General features: G+C 31.6%; 1 protein-coding gene across 2 annotated transcripts in view; it reads right to left on the bottom strand.

Moving 5' to 3' along the window:
• MEMO1 (mediator of cell motility 1) overlaps positions 1–22,594 on the bottom strand; it is a 118,182-nt gene that overhangs the window by 29,749 nt on the left and 65,839 nt on the right. Inside the window, exons 3-5 of one of the 2 annotated variants that reach the window (XM_031951228.1) lie at positions 17,394–17,462; positions 9,557–9,669; positions 7,372–7,483 (exon numbers count right to left, since the gene is read on the bottom strand). In XM_031951228.1, the coding sequence (XP_031807088.1) occupies positions 7,372–7,483; positions 9,557–9,669; positions 17,394–17,462 (294 nt within the window). Of the gene's footprint in view, positions 1–7,371; positions 7,484–9,556; positions 9,670–17,393; positions 17,463–22,594 lie in introns of those variants that run through there. The other variant, XM_023494606.2, reaches the window with a different exon arrangement.

Here is a 22,594-nt window from a genome sequence, read left to right on the forward strand (position 1 = left end):
GGGGACTGAATGTGGATCACAACATGGCATATTCATCTTTTTTTTTGTTAGTTTGCTTGCTTTTTTTTCCCTTTCTCAATTTTTTTTTTCTTTTTGATCTGCTTTTTCTTGCGTGGCATGATAAATGTAGAAACATGAATATAAGAATTGTGCATTTTTAACATATATTGAATTACTTGCCATAGAGGGGAAGGGATGAGGGGGAGGGAAAAATATTTGGAACACAAGGATGAATGTTGGTAACGTTATTTTTGCATGTATTCTGAAAATAAAAAGCTATTATTTTAAAAAATATAAAGGAATAAAGACACTTTGGCAGAATTTCAGTCAAAACAAATAAATAAATAAATGTTAATTCCACAGAATCAAGTTGCATTTTAGAGGAGAATATTACTACCATCCTAAAAAGCCCCCTGTAATGAATGTAGTTGAAAGGACATTGAATATAGTATGAGAAAATATGCGTTTAAATCTGAACTCTGTTACTATCTATATGACCCTAGGAAAGTCACTTAAACTCTCTCTGGGTCTTGGCTTTTTTCTTATGTCAAAGTGGTAAGCAGAACTAGAATAGATTTCTATGTTCCATACCAGGATCCAAATCTAAAGACTCCATTAATTATAGATAAACCGTTAACGCAGCCTTACATGTAATGCTCTTTCAATAATACCTCTTTCTATGGAGCATAAAAAACAGTGAATCAACTGACAGAATTATCTGGGGTGCTTTCTTAACACTTCACAACTTCCTTAGTAAAAAATTAGTCACAAAGAGTTCTGGACTTAAAAAAAAAAAAAAAAAAAAAAGGCAAGTGGGGAAGATTATTACTTCATTATCTCCATAAATACTCTTGATATACATGCAGTAACTTCATAGTCACCAAAGATCTCTAAGTTTCAAAAACAAAACTCACTCTTACTTTAGTCCTATTCTACAAAGTATTTGTAATGAATGAAATAATATTTCCTAACCAGCAATAATTAAGGAGGTCCTTGATGAAATTATAGTTTGATGATGCAGAAGGTAACTGAGCAAGAGCCCCATTTATTTTGTTGTTAGATTTTGTTTGGGGTTGTTTTGTTATTGTTATTTTTTGTGGAGGGAGGGAGGGACCTAGAATATAGTAGTTAGTAATACTCTACTATCTCATTCCTCTACAAAGGTAGTTGAAAGGTTAATAGTGTGAAAAGTTATTACTACATTGTAACCCACTCTGAACTATTCCAAAGAAAAAGTTCCTTGTCAACAGTGAGACCAGTCTCCAGGAAACCCAGCTACACTTCTCAATTAGCTCCAACTTGGAGTCATTAAATCCAGTTACACACACTATGTTTAAAAGCAAGATACAGATTTACTATTTTCTCCTTTTTTTCTTCCTCTTGTTTTTCTACAATTCCCTATCCCTCTTTCTATATTTTACTCTTTAGTTCCTTTTTACCTAACTGTATCTAGACATATCAAAGAATGAAAAGCATTAGGAAATATGTCATAAAAACTTGCTCATATTGATGGAAAAGTACCAAAAATTCAAAAATCACTTACAAAAATGAAACTTGATCTCTATTATTTAAATGCTAATTAATATTTAAATATATAGTATATTTATTGGCATGTTCTTTTCTTTCAAGACAATACTTTACTCTTTTACTTCAACTCTTGAAGGAGAAATAAAATAATTTTTACCTCTATATAATCACCTGTCCTAGAGTTACCGTCTAAATCAGCACACTGGCAAATCACAAATATCTGAAGCATATGAATAAATACCTTCCCCGAGCCCCAAAGTCCTTAGCACATCAGGTATAAATATTAAGCACCCTAAAATCATGAAGGTTAAAAAAGAATTTATGAAGAGTTTTAATACAGGAAAAGACTATAGGCACATTAGAAGGGAAATTACCTATGATAGCCTGCTACATGTAATTGTAATATGAACTATGTAAAATTTTTCATCCTCTTTTGAGCTAGAAAACAGCTGTGAAAAGTTAATGAACTCATGTATGAAAATATAAATTTACTGTACTTACAAGTCAAATATACTTTTTTCCACTGGCATCTTTCAAAGCTCTTGGCATCTATTATTCTTGTTTTCAGCACAAGTATTAAAATGAATAGGTTCTAGCTTTAACAATTAAAGAGATTTCCACCTTGAAGAACACCATTTTTCTGCAAATTTTGAAAAACTGTTCCCCATTGAGGATTGGGGAATATTTAAAAGGAATAAAGTGTGGACTAGAGAAAAACTAGAAATAAAAGTAAATAAATGAGAAAAATTTAGAAATAACTTGCTCTAAATATCTAAAATAGTTGTTATGCTTGATATATAATTTATTCAGATCTATTCAAACAAGTATAAAAGGAAAAGTAAAACAAAAAAGGACAGTCATATAAATAGCAGTAATTTTAAATCTAGAATTTAAACTGATCAGTTACCAAGTTGAAAAAAGTTTAAAATTTCTTTTACTCCCTTTTCTGTTCTAGAAATCCCAACCTATTTCTACTACCCATCAAAACCAGCATTTTATCTCATATTTGAAAAGAGCTCCCAGACTTAATTTCCAGATGTCATTTCTTCTAGTGTCCAGTGGTAAAAAAATATTACAGTATTATCAGAAAATTTATAAATTAACAAAATATTAGAATCTGGAACAACCATTCATATGGAACATTATCATTCAATTAATCATTTATTAGCTACCTTTTATGATGCCACTATGGGGATACAAAGACAAAAAATGAAGTCATTCTTCTCAAGGAACTAACTGGAGAAAGCAGTAACAAAAAGGAAAAATCACTGATTATAAATGTCTGTAATGGTAATATAATTGGTGGTAGATCTTTAGTGAAGCCTTGTAATGTATCTGTCTTATATTCTTTCTTGAGGACTTTCAAATTCTTGTCTTCAATAAAAAACCAATAGATATGGGGAGCAGCAAAATAGCAAAATAAATAGAGCACCAGCCTTGGAGTCAGAAGGAGGCAGACTAAGACACTTAATGCTTACTAGCTGTATGACTCTGGGCAAGCCACTTAACCCCTACTGCCTTGCCCAAAAATAAATAAATAAATAACCACAGTGGATATTTGAGAACAGGATTTTAAATACTTTTAGTTATTTTTTTTTTAAATAACCTAAATAATAGTTCTTATTTTTGTTGCACAAAAATTTTGTGTGTAAATATGAAAATAGATTATAACTACCAACTGGTTATATTCTTCATATCTATCCACCACAAATATCTCGGGACACCTTGCCATCGTCCCTTCTAATCTCTGCAAGCAGGCCAAACCTGGAAGAACACCTACTTTCCAAAAATCAGACCACAATTCTCTCTTTGGGTAAGTGAGCCCATTTTGCTTTAAAACTGGACCCACCATGTGAGTGTAAACTCTCATTATTCTTGACTAACTAGCAGGTCCTAGATTATGCTTCACAGAAATCATCTCAGACATCTTAGGATATCTTGTCATCAAGTGGGAAGGCAAGTTAGTTTCTTAGATGTAGCAGCAACATGAAAAGAAGGAGCAAATTCATAGTCATTAACTTCCCTCATACGGCAGTACGGCAGAGGACCCCAAGTCAACAGCCCTTTTTAGGACTTCTGCAGGTACTGCAGCTGCCTCACCAGCAGTTCAGCAGCCAGAATTGCTAAAGATTCAGAAAACAAAGTTCTCAAAACCAGAGTCCTTGGTTTCATGAATGATTCAACATCAGAAATGGATATGGTTTTATTAATGGAAGAGACACAAACGAAGATGCATTACCATCTGCCTTGGCACAGAACCTTGAGTACCACCATGAATTTCCATGTGCCTTGAGGTTGAACTGTACTGGTCTCTCCCTAAAGAAATCATCATCTCCTTTAAAAAGTAGGGACTGCCTTAGTCTTCTAATTGCATCTTTGTAATTATAATGTCCAGTATATAAATGCTTAATAAAAAGTCATTTATTCAGGGCAGCTAGCTGGTGCAGGGAATAGAGCACCACCCCTGAAGTCAGGAGGACCTGAGTTCAAATCTAATCTCAGACACTGCCTAACTGAGTGATCCTGGGCAAGTCATTTAACCCCAATTACTTCAGGGAAAAAAAAGTCATTTATTCATTTATAAAATGCAAGCTCTCTGGGGTGTGAGAAGAGAAAGAATAGAGAACAAGAAAGGCTTTGTGCAGAAAGTGGCCTTTGAAAAAAATAAAATTGTTCTAAATCCTAATTTTAAAAAAATTAACTATTTCTATCTACTGTGAATCTAATCTTTCAGTAAGGGTAATCCGTTACTGAAATTCTAACAGGACACCTAGGCTTAACAACAAAGTTAAAACTAAATTCCAGTGTTTCCTCACATTTTGAAAACATTTTCCACAGCTTTAATTATAATTATAAAAATAATTACCTTTAGAGAGATGCCATATAATGTAAAACAAGTTTTTAAAATACTATTCCACCTAACTGGCCCGAATTTCTCAATGATGATTTTAAAATTTATTTCTAAAGAGAAATCAACAGAACAAAAATCTTATTTTTACATTCAAAGAGGAAATCAAGTCAAAGGAAAGTATACTCAAATCTACCCAAATTAGAGTTCTCTGAATAATAACAAATTAAAGGTTATTAATTAAAATCAACAAACTATATATTCATTATTTGAAACAACTCAATTAATTCACAAGGAACCTTTAGTGTTATAGTTTAGTCATGTCTGACTTTTCATGACCCCATTCGGGGTTTTCTTGGAAAAGATACTGGAATGGCTTGCCATTTCTTTCCCCAAGTCTTTTCACATGAGAAGACTAAGACTAATACGGTTAAGTGACTTGCCAAAGCACACAACTAGTGCCTAAACGCAGATCTGAACTCAGATGACTCTTCCTGACTCCAGGCCAGGCACTGCAATTCTCTGCATTAGCTCGCTTCCAGAAAGGAACTTTTAGAGATCTAATCTAATTTCCTTAATCTGTCTAGGAAACCCTTTCTTGAACATTCTTGAAAAGAGGTTATCCGCATCCTATCTGAATAAAGCTAATAACTAGGATCTTTTTACCCAATGAGCTAACACCTCCCCCCTACCCCCCTCTGAAACTACCTAAATCTAATCACATGTGACTGGGTCCATCAACAATCTATCAGAATGTGTGTAGCTTGTTTCATCATTCATTAGTCCTTTACAATCATAATTGGTCACTATATTGTTCTAATATTACATTGTATAATTTATTCTATTTACTTTATTCTATATCAGTTTCTGCAAATCTTCTCAATCACCCCTTCCTTGATTATTTCTTACAGTACAATAGTATGTACCATATGGTACATACTATACATATGTACCATAATTTATTTAGCCATTCCTCAAATGATATAGACACTCATTTGATTTCCAATTCTATACAAGAATTGCTATAATTTTTTTTTTGCATATATTGGTCTTTCCCCCCTCCCCTTTTATTTTTTATCTCTTTGGTGTATAGATTTAGCAGTAATATTGTTGTTTAATAGTTTTCAAAGAATAGTTCCAAATAGCTTTCAAGAACGAGATCTGTTCAAGTTGACAAGTACATTAATGTATCTGTTTCCCCATGTTCCCTTTAGTAGTTGTTATTTTTACAACTCCTGTTTCTTCAGCAGAGCTTTATATAATATGAATTTTTAGACTTTTTCATGATGGTTGCCATCCACTACATACATTCCAGTCTTGTAAACTTTTAAAAAGTGATATTATAGTATAGTGCAAATATTCCAGATGTTCACTGACATGAAAGTAGAACATAGTGGGTGTATTTAAATAGTAATCAATATTGCTTTAAGAATATAATATTTTTTAACCAAATATTGGAGAGCTTCTTTCACAATTCAGATTTTCAATTTTCAAATAATTTCTGTTAAGTTGGGTCATTTCCAACAAAATCTCCCTGTAAGAGGATGCCATGGCTATTACCATCAGACAGAAGAATGCCTATAGCTCAAGCACACCTAATTGGTTAAAAGGAAGTTCAGAAAGTACAAGTATCTAACTGCGGGTCTTCCATACTTCAGAAGAACCAAAAGAGTATTTTTAAAGGGACAACTTTAGGGGAAAATGGATAAGAAACTGCAATATTTTGTATTATAACTGATATTCTTAAAATAAAATTGATAGTTTCTAAAATGTCTCCAAAAACATTTAATTTCACTGATTAATTGAAAGTTCAGCTAACAAACAGTCAATATTTTAACTTGTGATTTTTATCTCTGATTTTGTCCTTAACTTGCTTAAATTAAAATAAGGTAAAAAAAGAAGAAATAAAATATGAAGATAAAACTTCATAAACAGCAATCTAATAAAATACAGACAAGAATTTGAATAGGATACCAAAATAAATGTCCTGTTTCTTTCCTTCCCACTCACCCACAGGCTCTGCCATGGTCCAACAGACCTCAAGTATGGAGTTAATTACAATGTTTTAATAGTTTATCAGGGGAATTATATAATTCAGATTAAACCAAGGTAACTCTGACAAGAATACAGAATGCACTTCTGAGAGGTATAAATATCTCCAAAAGAATAATCATCTTCTAGTCCTGCTGAATTTATAAGACTGTCTAAGGAATAAGATAAAACAGACATAAATATACTGCAATGTGTTTTCAAGATGTCTGCATGCCAAATGTTTGGCAATACCAGAATGTGTTATATAGCTACAGTAATAATATTTTAACAGTTTACATAAAACAATTTTAATATACTCTTTCTGACTCGTACATTTTCAAAGTTATTAAAAAAAAAAAAACATTCCAATAGCTCTGAAACTCTGGAAGAAAAATAACAATTAAAAAAAAATTTAACAGAGCAAAATGCAAAGGAAAAGCTATGATTTGATGTGATTAACTTTCACAGTTTTTCTAGTAAGCTATTAAAGAGTAAATTTAGGAGGGGGAAAATTAATCTCCTGAAATGCAATTATTCTTTCAATAGGAAAATATTTTAAAAATTAAAAATTTTTATTAATAAATAAGAATTTTAAGGTATGGTTGTCATCTTATTTTTCAGTATTACTGAAGCTTTTGGAACTTTTATGGCTTTAAGATCTTTTCCGATGTATAGAAGAAAAATACTAATTTAGAGAAATCCTCATTTGATAAAAGATTAGCTAAGTCAACTTTATCACATTGTCTAATAAAATGATCAGTTGACTCAAAGTACTCATATTTTACAAATAAACTGATCTATTTCTATGAAGGAAGTGCAATCTCAAATGTTTATTTCACTTAATTTTAGATAAATCAAAGAAAGATTGTAATTCCTCATTCAATGAATTATTTCATTCAAATTAACAAGTCACACACAATTATATATGTATTTTCTTTTGGACTGACATTTTTTAAACAATATACCTTTCCATGGCTTTAGCAGTATAAGGCAAATGCATTTCAATACTGTGTTCATCTTCATCTGTTTGCAAAGACATGCGCTCAAACATTCCTGTCTTCCATAGTTCTCCATAAACTGAAAAAATTTCAAAATATATTAAAAACAAGCACATTAGCAAGTATCCACATTGGAAGTAAGGAACAAGCCACAAAAACAATTGCATGGGATGAGTGCAAATGTGTGGAATGACTTTAAATCTAACAGCACTCTCTTTAATCTTATGTAAATTAGGCAACATTTTACAAGGCAAAAATATACAGACTAGAGTGTAGTCGCTTATGTTCCTTATAATAGGGCTTGGATAAGCAATTAAAAAAAAAAACCACCAAAAACTTCAATTTTAAAACTACTATATTCACATTACATAAAAAGTCGACTTTAGGTCTGGGGTTTTTTAATTTACTTAGCATGGCCTGGCAAAACATAGCTGATAAAATGAGCTACTGTTGAAACATGGAAAAACATTGATCTACCTACTCACCAGGCTAATGACAGACAAGGAATTTGCAGGCCTTTCAATCTCACTCCCTCCAGCATGTAAGTAACAGACATGTTGGCAACCCACCAAAAGATGGAAACTCCCCAGTATATAAGCAGAATATTCTCTCAGAACTTCAAAATGAAGTTCATGGAAGATCAGAACATTAGTTTAGTGAGGTATCACACCAGCTTAAAAGGTCTCATAATCAAAGAAAGGCATGTCTTACCATATTAAATAACAATGCTGTGTAAATGAGTTAAAAGTGTCAGGGATTTTGTTTGTAGTTTGTTTTTAACCAAAAGAAGAAATGGCATTTAATTCTTAAAACCCTTGAATTTATTATGTTTATTCTACCACAAAAAACACAACCACAAAAACCATCCTTTATTGTTAAGAGATAGTCTACTAAAAAGAATTTTTGAATATTATAAAAGAAAATTAGTAGGGTGACAGTTCTCTCAAAATTGATAGCCTAATAATTTCTTCCTACAGGTAAACTATCTAAAACCAAGAACATTTTAATACTCTATTTTCAAAATAATGTATTTTCTAAAAAACAATTGATATAGAATATAGTAATAATAAAGCTCTATTCTAAAAACAAAATGTTACTACTGCAAAAATGTAAGTGTATCTTCCTTGTAAGCAATCGACTATTAAGCCTTGCCCTGACAAAAAGTTAGGAAACATTAGATTCTTTGTTTTACAAAATGATTCACCAAAAAAAAATACAAATCAGTAAATGTTAGAGTTTCTGATTTCATTTGAAATATTATTCGATTTCAAAATTATGTTTAATGTATCGAATGTATAATATCAGGTATATCTATACAGAAATTACTTTTATTTTTGTTTTAATTTTTAAAAATCTTAAACAGAGAAAAAATAATATACATGATAGAATTATATGATAGTTTTCTTTTAAGGAGTGCTAATCACAATGTTTAACCCCTTTGATATCATTTTGTAACTAAGAAACTGAAGCTTAAACCACACCGTACCCAAACTTAAGCTACCTAACATGGAAACCTAGGTTTTCCCAGACTGTCTTTATTAGTACCTTCAAGGAATTCTCAACAGTCCAATATACATCCTTATTCCCATCTTTTATTTACCTTTCTCCCCCTGAGAAATCCTCAGATTTCTCCTATAAGAGATGTGCTTTTGATGAGGATTTTTACGGAATCCTTTTTAGGACAAATTTCACTATAAGGTACTATCTATCTCATAGCATCTTTACCTTAACAGCTCCTTTTTTAGGGTTAATTTATGTCACTAAGAACTTCAAAAAAAGTTCCACTATTAATTCACATAATAAATAACATGTATGGGGAAAAAAAAAAAATGAAACTAATGCATGTTCATTATGTTGCCCTGAATCATACACAGTGATACAAGTGTCCTACTCTTGGCCACAGTGCTGTTTTTGCTTTAAAAAAAAAAAAAAATTACAACTCGGGGAGACAATTGACAGGCCTATTTTGCTGATAGATTTCTTTGACAAAAAAACTTTTGTTTGTTATTATGAATGAATTTCAATTTAAAAAATAATAATTTAAAAATATAATTTAATTAAAACTTAGATCCTTTCATTTAAGATGCTAAAATACCTACTTAAACTAAAAACAAAGCTATTTAATAAACTTATAATTTTATTAAATACTTACTCTTTTGATCAATACGAAGGTCATACAGAGGTGTTCTATATATATCCACACTGGAAAGTGCACATCGAGACAGGGGCACATGATGAGAAGGCCCAAGGATGAATATTCTTCGGCTAGAATAATTTAAACATAAACAAAAACAGGAAAATTGAATTTCTACAAAATCATGTTCCAATAAAAAAACAATCTGAAATGATTACAGATATGAAATATTGCTCTCCCTCCCTCCCCCCTGCCCCTTTAATCTGGTTTCATTATCTCAGAGAATTTCTCCTGCCATACAGGTACAATTACAAGTTTCTCCCTTATTTAGAATGGCATACAAAAAATGAAAACCACTGGCCCCCCCTCATCTTCCCCACCTCCCAAAATCAAGTACTCAACCCAGCTAAGCTTGGTAGGAAAGTGGGGAAAACTAAATTTCTACAGAAGTTTCTAGTCTAAAGTAATGATGACCACCATATAATAAAAGAAGTGAAACATTCTGAAATCAACACGGGAGGAAATTATTTTGCATTTCTCTTACAAAATTTAAAGGAAGTTGCCATTTTGAAATATGTAGTAAATGTATATTGCCAAAGGAAATCTAAACTCACTACCTAATTTTTATATCAATAAGAGCTTCTGTTCTAGGCACTATGAATACACAAAAAATAAATGAAATAATTCCTATTCCCAACAACTAAAACTGCTAAATATAGTGACATATATATATATATATATATAGAGAGAGAGAGAGAGACAGTGATTATATATATATATATATATATATATATATATATATATATATAAATAGATCACTTTAGCTAAAATTTTATAAGAAAATAACATATTTAAAGTAATAAACATCATCCCTTTTACATAAAAGAGGATTCTATAATAGAACACTATCGTTGTTGTATTTTCAGGGTGTACAAACATAGTACTTTTAGAATTATGTAAAAGCAATATGAAACACCATCCTTTTTCTGGTCCACTAAAAAGTACTCTCATAAACAAAAAACTAAACTATACATTTTTTTTTTAAATTTGGTACAATATAAGACACAACTGATTTTGCCTCTCAATGGCTGACAATTCCTTCAGCAGGAAAAACGCACAACACACCCCCAACTAGATTCCCAATGACATGTTAAAAATCAAGCACAGACACCCCACAACACAAATAGATGCAAGACTATGAAAAATAAAATAAAGAACAGTATAGAATATTATCTTTCTCTTTTCTTGAAATATAAATACTACTTTTTTAATGGATGAAAATTGGTCTAGTTTTATTTCATCACCAGAATTTGTTGACTAACATCATCTTCTCTCCACAGCAACACAGTCATTTCAAAATTTTAAAAAATGCAGTGCAACGAAACAATTTGAAGGATTAAAACAATTGCTATAATGTTAGGGGTTTTCTTCTAATTGTTCAGTCTTGTCTACCTCTTCATGATTCCATGGGCCACAGTATGCCAGGCCTTCCATCTTCCACTATCCTGAAGTCTGCCCAAATTCATATTCATCACTTCCATAATACTATCTATCCATCTCACACTCTACCTTCTTTTTTGTCTTGCTTTCCAATTAATCCCATCTTCTTATTAACTTAATTAAGTTTTAGCTGCAGCATTTGGCCTTTAAGTGAATAGCATAAATTAATTTCTTTAAGTATGGACTGATTTAATCTACTTGCTATCCAAGAAACTCTCAAAAATATTCTTTAACAGCACAATTCAAATATTGATTCTGCAGCACTAAATTTTTCTTCTAGTCCAAGTCTTACAGTATACATTTCTCTAGCTTTGACTATGTAGACCATTGTCAGGTTTGTGATAGCTCTACTTTTTAGTGTGCTGTCCAGATTTGCCATCACTTTGCATTCCAAGAAGGAAGCATCATCTAGTTTCAGGGCTGCAGTTCTGTCTGCAGTGATCTTTGGGATCAAAAATATAAAATCTGATGGTGCTTCCATTTCTTTTCCCTCTATCTGCCAGGAAGTGATGAAATCAGTTGCCAAGGTCTTAGGGTTTTTTTTTTTAAGCCATCAAGCAAGTTTTTACACTCTTCTTTTTCACCTTCATCAAGAAGTTTGTTAATTCTTAACTTTCTGCCTTTAGAGTGGCGTCATCTACACATCTGAGATTGCTGATTATTTCTCCTGGCATCCTTACTTCCAGCTTTTGATTCATCTAGCTTGGTATTTCACATGATATACTCTGCATATAAGTTAAATAAAGTGACAACATATAGCCTTGTTATACTCCTTTTCCAATCTTAAACCAATCAACTATTCTGTGTTTGTTTCTAACTGTTATGTCCTTTCCCAGATATGGTCATTAAGGTAATTAAAGCGTAAAACTAATGAGCTAAATAGGCATAATCAAGAGTCAGCTTAAATCTAAAACAAAGAATGACATGGACCAGGAAACTTGGTAACTCTTCTATTTTCTCCCCTTATCTTTTCCTTCCTAGAAAAAAGTGATTATTGAATTTCTAAAGATTCCTCAGTGCTTATCTGGGAAATGGGATTAGAGAAGAGAAGAGAAAAATGATGGGAAGAATCATTGCTCCTGCCAAGAAAATAAAAAGCAATCACACTTGGGTAATTTGGTTCCTAAAACTTACCAAAATTTATAACTTTATTTAATGGCTATGTCTTCAAGCTTTCCCATATATAATTTTGATCAAGCATTTAGTATACTTCCAGCAAATCCATTTTTTATTATCTCTTTAGTTAAGAATATTAGAGTATTAAGATATTCATTAAAAACCAAACATTTTTGAGTAGTATATTTGTTACTGTTTTTTGTTACTGTTATTAAATTGTTGCAGTTATGTCCCATTGTTCTGGGCCTTATTTGGGGTTTCTACTGAGGTAGTTTCCTTCTCCAGCTCATGATGAGGAAACTGAGGCAAACAGGGTTAAGTGTCTTGTCTGAAGTCACACAGCTAGTACTTATCTGAGGCCAGATTTCCATTCAGGAAGATGAGACTCCCTGATTTCAGACCCTCCACTTTATCTACTGTGCTCTCTACCTGCTACAGTAATACTTTTAGACTAATTCATAAAGGCCTCTCTCAGTTTTTAGAAATTATAATATTTGTGTTCCAAATTACTTTTCTACAATATGAATATAATTAGTATATATATAATCAACAGCTAATCTGATTTTTTATTTTTCTAATTTAATATATATTTACATTATATGTATAGTATAAATGTATATATTAAATTAATATTTAATTCATAATGAAAGACGCCATTAACCATTATGGGAAACACAATAGAATTTAATAATTAGATTCTTAATAGGAGAGGGTGTAGGAATGATCGCTAACTAGACTAGAAGCTATGCCCCATTATTTGTAAAACTGATTCTCTTTTAATTAGCTAATTTTAAAAAGTTTTTCTTGTACTAATACCATCATCAAAAGAAAATATTCTTTTTTTCCCTATAAGGAATTTTTATCATAATCAACACTTACAAAAACAAATAAACATACAAGATATAAAATCTTACATAAATTTTTAGCACTTAAGATAGAACCAAATAAATTCCATCAATCAATAAGCATTTACTAAACATCTAGTATGTGCTAGACATTTAGCGTACCAAATACAACACAAACAAGGAAATAATCTATATTTTTCAAGAAGCATCTAACAACAATAACAAAATGCATTTACTCAGCATCCCTTGAGAGAGGGCTGGTGGGGTGGGTAGATACAGCTGGGATTGGAGTAGGAAAAACCTGAGTAGAGCTATGTACTCAATAGCTGTATGACCCTGGGCAAGTAATTTTACCTATTTATCTCAGTTTCCCCAATTGTAAAATTGGGAAAATCACACCAACTTTCCAGAGTTGTTGTGAGGATCAAAGGAGATAATGTTTTGTTAAAAACACTTAGTGCCTTTCTAGCATGCCCTTTCTCTTTTAGATAGCTTAGTTTTTCTAACTCTAGATTTTTGTATGTATATATATACATATATATATATATATATACACACACACACACACACACACACACACACACACATATATATAATTGTAGTCAATGTATATAAAGTTTTGGCTTTGCTGAATTTATTGCATCATAGGATATTTCTATATTTCCTGATGTCCTTCATATTTGTAGTTTTTTAATATCACCTTCACAAAGCATTATAATGAATGTCATACTTTATTCAGCAATCTCCACTTGGATATTTTGCTCTAAATTTTTTGTGATTACACAACTGTGGATATTTTGTACATATAAGTTCTTGTTTCTACTTTTGCTGCTTTGAGGATAAAACTGAAATAAGTGGGTCCAAATGTCTGATTAGTTTTAGGACTCAATGAATTTTGGTTTCTAAAATGTATGTTTATGACAGGCTAATCATCAATGTGTTAGCAGTACTACTTCCCCAAATGCAGTCCCACCAACACTAAATTTGACCCTTTTTTTTGACCCTTTTTTGCTAATTTTTGTTAATTTTCCATTCAAATGAGTGGAAATTGGTACTTTAACTTTTCAATTTCTCTATTAAAGATATATTTTCGTGTTTATATTTCCTCATTCACAAATAGTCTACCCATCCTCCTTTTGGCCATTTTCCCAAAAGGTAGACTAAAATGTCATTTATGCAGAAGTATATCACTTCCCACAGATTCTAAATGTAATACCTGTGTCTAAAAGGAAACTTTAAATTTTAGGAAGCATTAACTTATATGGCTTACTAATCTAAGAATAATGTCTCTAAAGAATCTAAATCTATGTATTTACATATAAACAGGATTTATATAAAGAAATATCATTTTTCTGAGTTACCTCAATTTCCCCTTCTTATTTATATCTCCTTCCCTTATTCTTACTTGTGGAAAGCAGCCTTGTTTTTTTTGTTTGTTTGTTTGTTTTTTTAAGTCTTGTGGGAAAAGCTGAAGAAATAATAACTAAAAAATAAAATATCGTCCTTACCAAATGCTTTTTCCAAAAGGAATGAATGAAAATTATACTTACATCTTAATGTTCCATATTTCTACTTAAAATCTGGAACCTTTTATCTAATAAATCATTGGAAACAGCAACAGTACTCCCCAACCTACAGACATGAGAAGTCAGCTTTCCAGGCTAACACAAATAATCATGTGAGTCATTAAAAAACAAATTTTTAATCAAAAAACACACACACACACACACACACACAACATCCTTGAAAAAACTGCAAATCTGCCTTTAATGATGCAGATGTTGCTTGTGGATTGGGAATGAAATAAATTGGAGGGAAGAGGGAAGAGGGAAGAGTAGAGAGGTCAGAGAATGCAACTGCCTCTCAGTCTCCTTGTAGTGTTATCATCCTCTCACATAAAGAGATCTATTCTTACTGGTCAGAATTAGATCCCCAACAGCCATTAGTAGGTGCCTCCCGTAACATTTTCATTATGGTTACTTTATTTTAACATAGTCCTCTATTACTAAATACAATATTTCTAATATATTCATCATTTATCAAATCATCTCTTCCCTTCCTCCAGCTCTTTATATTTTAATCAACTAATGCTATTTAACATATTTGTTCATCCCTTTTCCTGTTTCATAACTTTCATTTCCAATTTTTCTTTTTTATCTTAAGGTTTCATCTTTATCTCTGTCAATTTTTCAGCCAGGATTGGATTATATTTAATTCAATAAATATTCACTGAACCTTTAATATTTACAAGCTAGGTAAACAAGAGGATACAAACATGATTTAGATAGTTTATTCTTCAAGAGGCTAATAATCTAAATGAACATGACATCAAAAAAGGAGAGCTGTGCTTTAAGCAAAAATAAAGCATCTTATGCTGAGTGAAATGAGCAGGACCAGGAGATCATTATATACTTCAACAACAATACTAGATGATGACCAGTTCTGATGGATCAGGCCATCCTCAGCAACGAGATCAACCAAATCATTTCTAATGGAGCAGTAATAAACTGAACTAGCTATGCCCAGAAAAAGAACTCTGGGAGATGACTAAAAACCATTACATTAAATTCCCAATCCCTATATTTATGCACACATGCATTTTTGATTTCCTTCACAAGCTAATTGTACAATAATTCAGAGCCTGATTCTTTTTGTACAGCAAAATAATGTTTTGGTCATGTATACTTATTGTGTATCTAAGTTATATTTTAATATATTTAACATCTACTGGTCATCCTGCCATCTAGGGGAGGGGGGGGGGGGAAAGAGGTGAAAAATTGGAACAAGAGGTTTGGCAATTGTTAATGCTGTAAAGTTACCCATGTATATATCCTGTAAATAAAAGGCTATTAAATAAAAAAATAAAATAAAATAAAGCATCTTAAATCTGCCTCATCTCTACAATAATTGCCCACCTCTTCAGTTTCTTCTTTACTTTTCTTTTTATACATCACTACTACTAATACTTCATTGCTAAATGACAATTAATAAGAAATTTTTTCTAAAACTGTATCAAACAAGTTTTTAAAAAAAAAAAATCTTCTGCCTTCTTTGCCTACTATTTAGATTCTGTTCAATTTCTTTTATCTTTTTCTTTGTGAGACTTCTTTACTTCTTTTGCTCTCTTTGTTATCTTAGTGAAGATCTTCCTCTTTTACTACTAATTAATGTTGTCCCTACCCCTTATCCAAATTTTGCTCTCTACATTTCCAAAAAGTCATGCTATGGAATACTAAAATTTAAACACTCACAGATATGTTAACATGATGTAAAAGTTTGGGAAATTATTATGCTGTAACCAATATCTTAACTACAATTTTGTAGAGTATATATGAAAAGGATTAATTTAAACCCCAGATCTTACTGATCCCTCTCCCACTACATCAATAATAATAACAGCAGCAATATGAACAATCACATTTATATATAGTACTTTAAAGCTTGCAAAGGACTTTACAAATATTACCATATTTGATCCTTATGACAAACTTGGGATGCTATTATTCAGTTCATTTTCACAAGTAAGGAAAATGAGACAAGCAGAGGGTAAGTGACTTGCCTAAAGTCACACAGTAAAAAGCTAGGATCATCTCTGAATTCAAGTCTTTCTGATTCCAGATCTAGGCCTCTTCCCACTATATGATCTAGCTGTTCTATAAGCTCTCATTTATACTGGATTTTTAAATTGTCACCCATCCATCACAAGCCATCTACCCGACCCCTAACTCCTCTTGGACTCCTTAGATTCCTTCAAAGTTTGGTTCAGATATTGCCTCCTCTGTGACGCTTTTGATGAGCCATCCACTTGTTAGAGCTTATCCCATCCTTAAATTATACTTAAGGAGTAGAACAATAAAATGTAATTGCATACATACTATGTTCTCTCTATAGCACAAAAGTTTCGTGAAGGAAGTCTCTGTTTAGTTTTTGCCTTTGTATCATCAGCACTCAGCATATTGCTTTTCTATTTTTAGGTTTATCAGAAAAACAAAGATAAAATATCTTATCCCCTGGAAACCCTATGACATAGATTTAAGAATGTACTTAAATTCTAAATCAAATAAAAGGGAGGTATGGGGAATTTTGGGAAAATATTTATAAAAATATAATTAAGGATGTTATCCATCAATGGGACAGCTAGATGGAACAATTGATAGAGCACCAGCTCTGGAGTCAGGAGGAACTGAGTTAAAATCTGGCCTCAGACACTTAACACTTGCTAGCTATGTGACCCTTGGCAAATCACTTAACTCGAATTACTTCCCCGGAGAAAAAAAAAAGTCAAAAATAATCAAAAATTTCAAAAGTCATTTACTTTCTGTGACAAAACAATTATTTTTCATTTCCCAAACTTCTCCCAATTAAAAAAAAAAACACTTTATCATATAACTTACGTAATGGTTGGATCCACTTGTTTGTAAGCATGAGCAGCACAAGACCCACAGTAAGTATATCCTGCATGGCTACAAAACAAAATAATTTCATAAGCTTAATCATCTGAATCAAAATCAAGGTTTAATAATAATATATTAAGTAAAAAGCAACAAATAAATGAATGCTAAACATAACAAGTATCAAGAAACAATGCAGCAACAGTAGAACCAAGCATGGTAGATGGCCAATACATAGACACTGGAACAGAAGATGAAGTATTACATGATAAACTCAGACACACACCATTTGATCCTTACAATAACCCTGCAAACAAGGTACTATTATTATCCCCTTTTATAGAGGAAACTGAGTCAGAGATTAAGTTGCTTTCCGAGGCACATACAGCTAACCTAGTAAGTGCCCGAAATAATATATAAACTCAAGTTTTCCTGACTCCAGGCCCCAGATCTCTAGCTACTATGCCACCAGCTACCGTGACATGGAAAAGACAAGTAGGGAATACAGAACAGAGAGTAATGTATAGTGAGTCTAGATAATAAATATGAGTCAAAGAATATTCACTATTAACTTTTTGTGTATAATTACAAACAACTTTCCAGAATGACTGCACCCATTCACAGGTTCACCAATACTTCCTCAGTTTGTTTAGTTTTCCCAGTCTCTCCAACATTTATCATTTTCCTCTTTTGTCATCTTTGCAATTCTGCTGGGCATGAGGATGAAATCTTAGAACTGTTTTAATTTGTATTTCTATAAGTAGTGATTTGGAAGACTTTTTCATATGGCTATAAATGTCTTGGTTTCATCCCTTGAAAACTGTTTGGCCATATCTATTTATCAATTAGAAAATGAACTGAATCAGGTCTTTATATATATTGAAAGTGAGATCTTTATCACAGAAATTTATTGTCAGGCTTTTCTCCCCCTTTTGCCACCCCAATTTTTTCCCTAGATTTGTTTGTGGAAAAACCTTTTAGTTTTATATAATCAAAATAATCCATTTTATCTTTGCAAAACCTTCCAATCCTCAATTTGGTCTCTTCTCTTATCCACATGTTTACTCTTTGACCAAATTATACAACTGATAGATCTATACCCAAAAGGAATCAAGAAAAATTAAAATGTCCTCTATGCACAAACATATTCATAACAACTCTTTCTGTGTGTGTGTGTGTTTTTTTTTTTTTTTTTTTTTTTTGCCACACAGAAAAGGTCCCACCCACACCTGGAAACTAAGGGGATGCCCATGAATTGAGAAATAGCTGAGTAAGTTGTACTGTACTAATCAAATGGAATTCTAGAGTACTGTAAAAAGGTGAAGAAACAGAGTTCAAACACATGAACTGATAAAGACTGAAGCAGGCAAAATCAAAAACAACATGGACTATACTATCTATTTTATTAAAATGAAACAGTTTGAAGATTTACAGACTGATGAATGAAATGAGAAGAGGAAAATAATTAATTCATAACAAGACATTAAAAACAAATAACTTTCAAAGTTGTAAGGATTATGCTGAATACAATGACCATTCATGATTCCAGAGAACTAATGATGAAACATATTATCCATAAGAGAAAGATAATGGAAAGTGAAGAATGATACATAGATACTTTTAAACAGTCACTGAGAGAATATTTTGTTTCATTATGCATATTTGTTACAACGAATTCTTTTCCTGTTTTTTCCCAGTGTGGTAAGGTAGTTGGAAAAGCAAATCTGTTAATTTGTTTTTTTAAATATAGAGGTAACAGACACTACAGATACAAAATGCTGCATACAATTTCAGATGAGATCTCTCTATTGTTAGTTTACTTGTTTTACTTTGTTACAGGAGACCTCTAATAAAGTAGAGATAATCTAAATGTTTGTAATGTAAAAATAAATATATCAATAAAACTTTTTTTAAAAACAGAAAACCAGGGCAGCTAGATGGTACACTGAATAGAGAGCCAGCCCTGAAGTCAGGAAAACCTTTGTTCAAATATGGCCTCAGACACTTAATACTTCCTAGCTGTGTGAGCCTGGACAAATAATTTAACCCCAGTTGCCTCAGCAAAAAAACAAAAAGCAATTAAAAAAAAAAAAATAACAGTTAAAATGAAAAAAAAAATTAAGAAAGCTTGATGACATTGTAAAGGATTTTAAAAGCGAACTGAAGAGTTTCCGTTTTATCCTACAGTTAACAGTCCCTGGAGTTGGGAGATGACATGGTGAGATTAGTATTTATCGAAAATACATACAAAATACAATACAAAATTTGGCAACTGTGTAGAGTTTAGAAGTAAGATTTGAGGCCACATCAATAAACCCAGTAAGAGATGATGAGCAATGTCTAAAGTATGAATATAAACCTTTTGGAAGTCTAGTGAAATCTATGGAGTCCTCCATCATTCTGGTGAGATCTACAAACTCTTCAAAATAATGTTTATAGACTGCACAAAATAAAATATATGCTAATAATACAAAGGTTACCTTATATTGAAATCCATATATATATATATATATATATATATATATATGTGTGTGTGTGTGTGTGTGTGTGTATATGTATATGTGTGTGTGTATGTATGTGTGTATGTATATATATATATATATATATATATATATATATATATATCCCTCACTCAATTTCACAAACTTCCTGAAATGAGCAATAAATCTTTCTGGGGTCTACATATCTCACATTAAGAATCCCTAATATAAATTAATATGGTGGCTATGTGAACAGAAGGACCAAAAAAAAACAAAAAAAAAGATGATTATGAGATGTTTGTAGAGTTTAAAAATGGCAAGATTTGGCAACAAGTAGAGAGATTTGTGAGAGTGAGAAACTTGGAATAACACTGAGGTTACTAAACTAGAAGACTAGAAATATAGTATCGTTAGACAAAAATAGTCTAAATGCAGGAAAGATAATGAACTCAGTTTAGAAAATGATGAATTTTGAGATGTCTGTGACATTTAGTTTTAAATGTTCATTAGACAAATGGTAACACAGAACTGGAACTCAAGAGAGAAACTGAATACGAATATATATTATATATGTATGTGGGTATCTGTGAGTCATCTTCAAAAAGACAATAAACCCAATAAGGTCACCAAAGGAGTGAGACTAGAAAAAATGGCTCAGGACAGAGCATTTGGATACACTCCCAATTAAGCAGTATGAAATGGATGATTATCCGGCAAAGAAGAAGTAGTCAGATAATTAGAAAAGAAATGAGAACAGTGTCACAATAATCCGTAGAAGAATAGATTTTCCTGGAAAAAAAGTGGTCAATAGTGATGCCAAATGCATCAAAGTGATTAAGAAAGTTGATGCCTGAAAAAAGACCACCAAGATTTACCCATTAAGAGATATATTACCTTTGAAGAGAGGAGTTTCAGTTGACTAAGAAAACTAGTAGTCAGACTACAAAGGACCGAGAGATGAATCTGAAGGGAGGGAATAAAAATACTATTTCCCCAAAAGAACATTTATAAATCCTTTTAAAAGCAGAGTCTGCTTTACTTTTGTCTTTGTACCTAGTACTCAATACCTAGCATATTTTCTAAAACATTTCATAACAGAAACAAAGGTTACAGCAGTCTGTATAATAGTAGACCTACTCTCCCTGGAAGCTCTGTGTCAAAATATTATGATTCCTAAAATTCCTAAATCTCTGAGACACTTCCACAAATACTTTTAGAATAGGTGACATACACACTGATAAAATAACATCTAAAATATATATTATCTAATAATAATGAAATACAATATTTAACAGGAAAATCCTTTCAACAAAGGAAGTTCTAAATTTCCATTATGAATTTTTCTGTTTTGTTCTTAACTGGAAAATCTAAATAACAAGAAAGGACAACGTTAAATGAGGAAAACCTACTAGAAAATAATTTGAAACTGTAGACAAGAAATGTAATTGTGTGTAACCTTTTAGCCAACAATACCACAAAGAGATTAAAGACCGAAGGAAAGAACTCATATATTAAAACATTCTTAGCAACACTTTGTGGCAGGAAAGAGTTGAAAACTAAGGTCCATCAAATGGAAAATGGCTAAACAAATTGTGATACATTACTGTAAAAGAACATTACTGGGTCATATTTTTATAAATTTTTATTTTAAAAAAATAACTTTTTTAGTTATAGTTAGAGATTTTTAGTTATAATTAGAGAGATCCTTATGAACTGACACAGGAAAAAAAATTATGTAGTACAATTAAAGCAAATGTATACAATAACCTAACTAACATAAATGAAAACAAAAGAATTCAGGATCCCCAGAACAGTGCAGTGACCAATACTAAAAGTATCTCTTCAATAACTACAAAGTTTATAATCAAATATTCACTTTTTTGGTCCTTCTTCCCTTTACTTCTGCAATAATGTCTGTATTAGTTTCTGTATGCTTTTTATCAACTATCTCAACATATTTTAACTGTCAAAATATTTAACTCAAGCAAATCAATCAAATTGTCAATCAAAAATCAAAATTAATTTGCTACTTAATTGTGGAGTCTTTGTTTCATCACTACCCTCCTATGATAGCCCCATGGGGGAAATCATAATGCTTTCATCTTTCTGTTTTTTTCCCTTTCCAAATCTCTGACTTCTGGACACTTCTTACCCATATGACCTTAGGAGAGTTGGTTATTCTTTAAAAAAAAAAAAAAAAAACCCACCTTTAAATCTATATTATGACTTCTTCAATTTAGTAAGCATTTTTCTTTTAATCAGATTATATAACCCAAGCTCACAGTTTCATATCCAATCTTTTTTTTGTACTTCTGTTTGAATTTTCATGTTTGAAGAGAAGAAAATCCAGTCAATCCTCAACATTTGAATGTTTAACTTTCATGATTTTATCAGTAATCTCATTTTCACTTCTGCATCAGCATCTGGGTACATTTACAACTCTATGCAAAAGAGAAAACACGAGAGGTGTGATGCTCACAAGTTTGTGAAGAGGCTGGTATCCTATCAGGTGTTTCACAGATCTGTTCAATCTATCACTGAAGAGTAAAGCGTTTCCTGTGCATTCACTGCATATTTTCATTGTTTACCTTATAAAGAACTATGTGCAGTAAAGTGTGTTTTCAGCAATTTCCAATGAAATATTATAGTTTTCAGTAGTCACAGGAACCTTACCTTTCTCATAAGTTCATCATATCAACATTCACATTTTTTACTTTTGCACCA

Source organism: Sarcophilus harrisii, chromosome 2 (genome assembly GCF_902635505.1).
Source record: "Sarcophilus harrisii chromosome 2, mSarHar1.11, whole genome shotgun sequence".
Taxonomy (NCBI): Eukaryota; Metazoa; Chordata; class Mammalia; order Dasyuromorphia; family Dasyuridae; genus Sarcophilus; species Sarcophilus harrisii.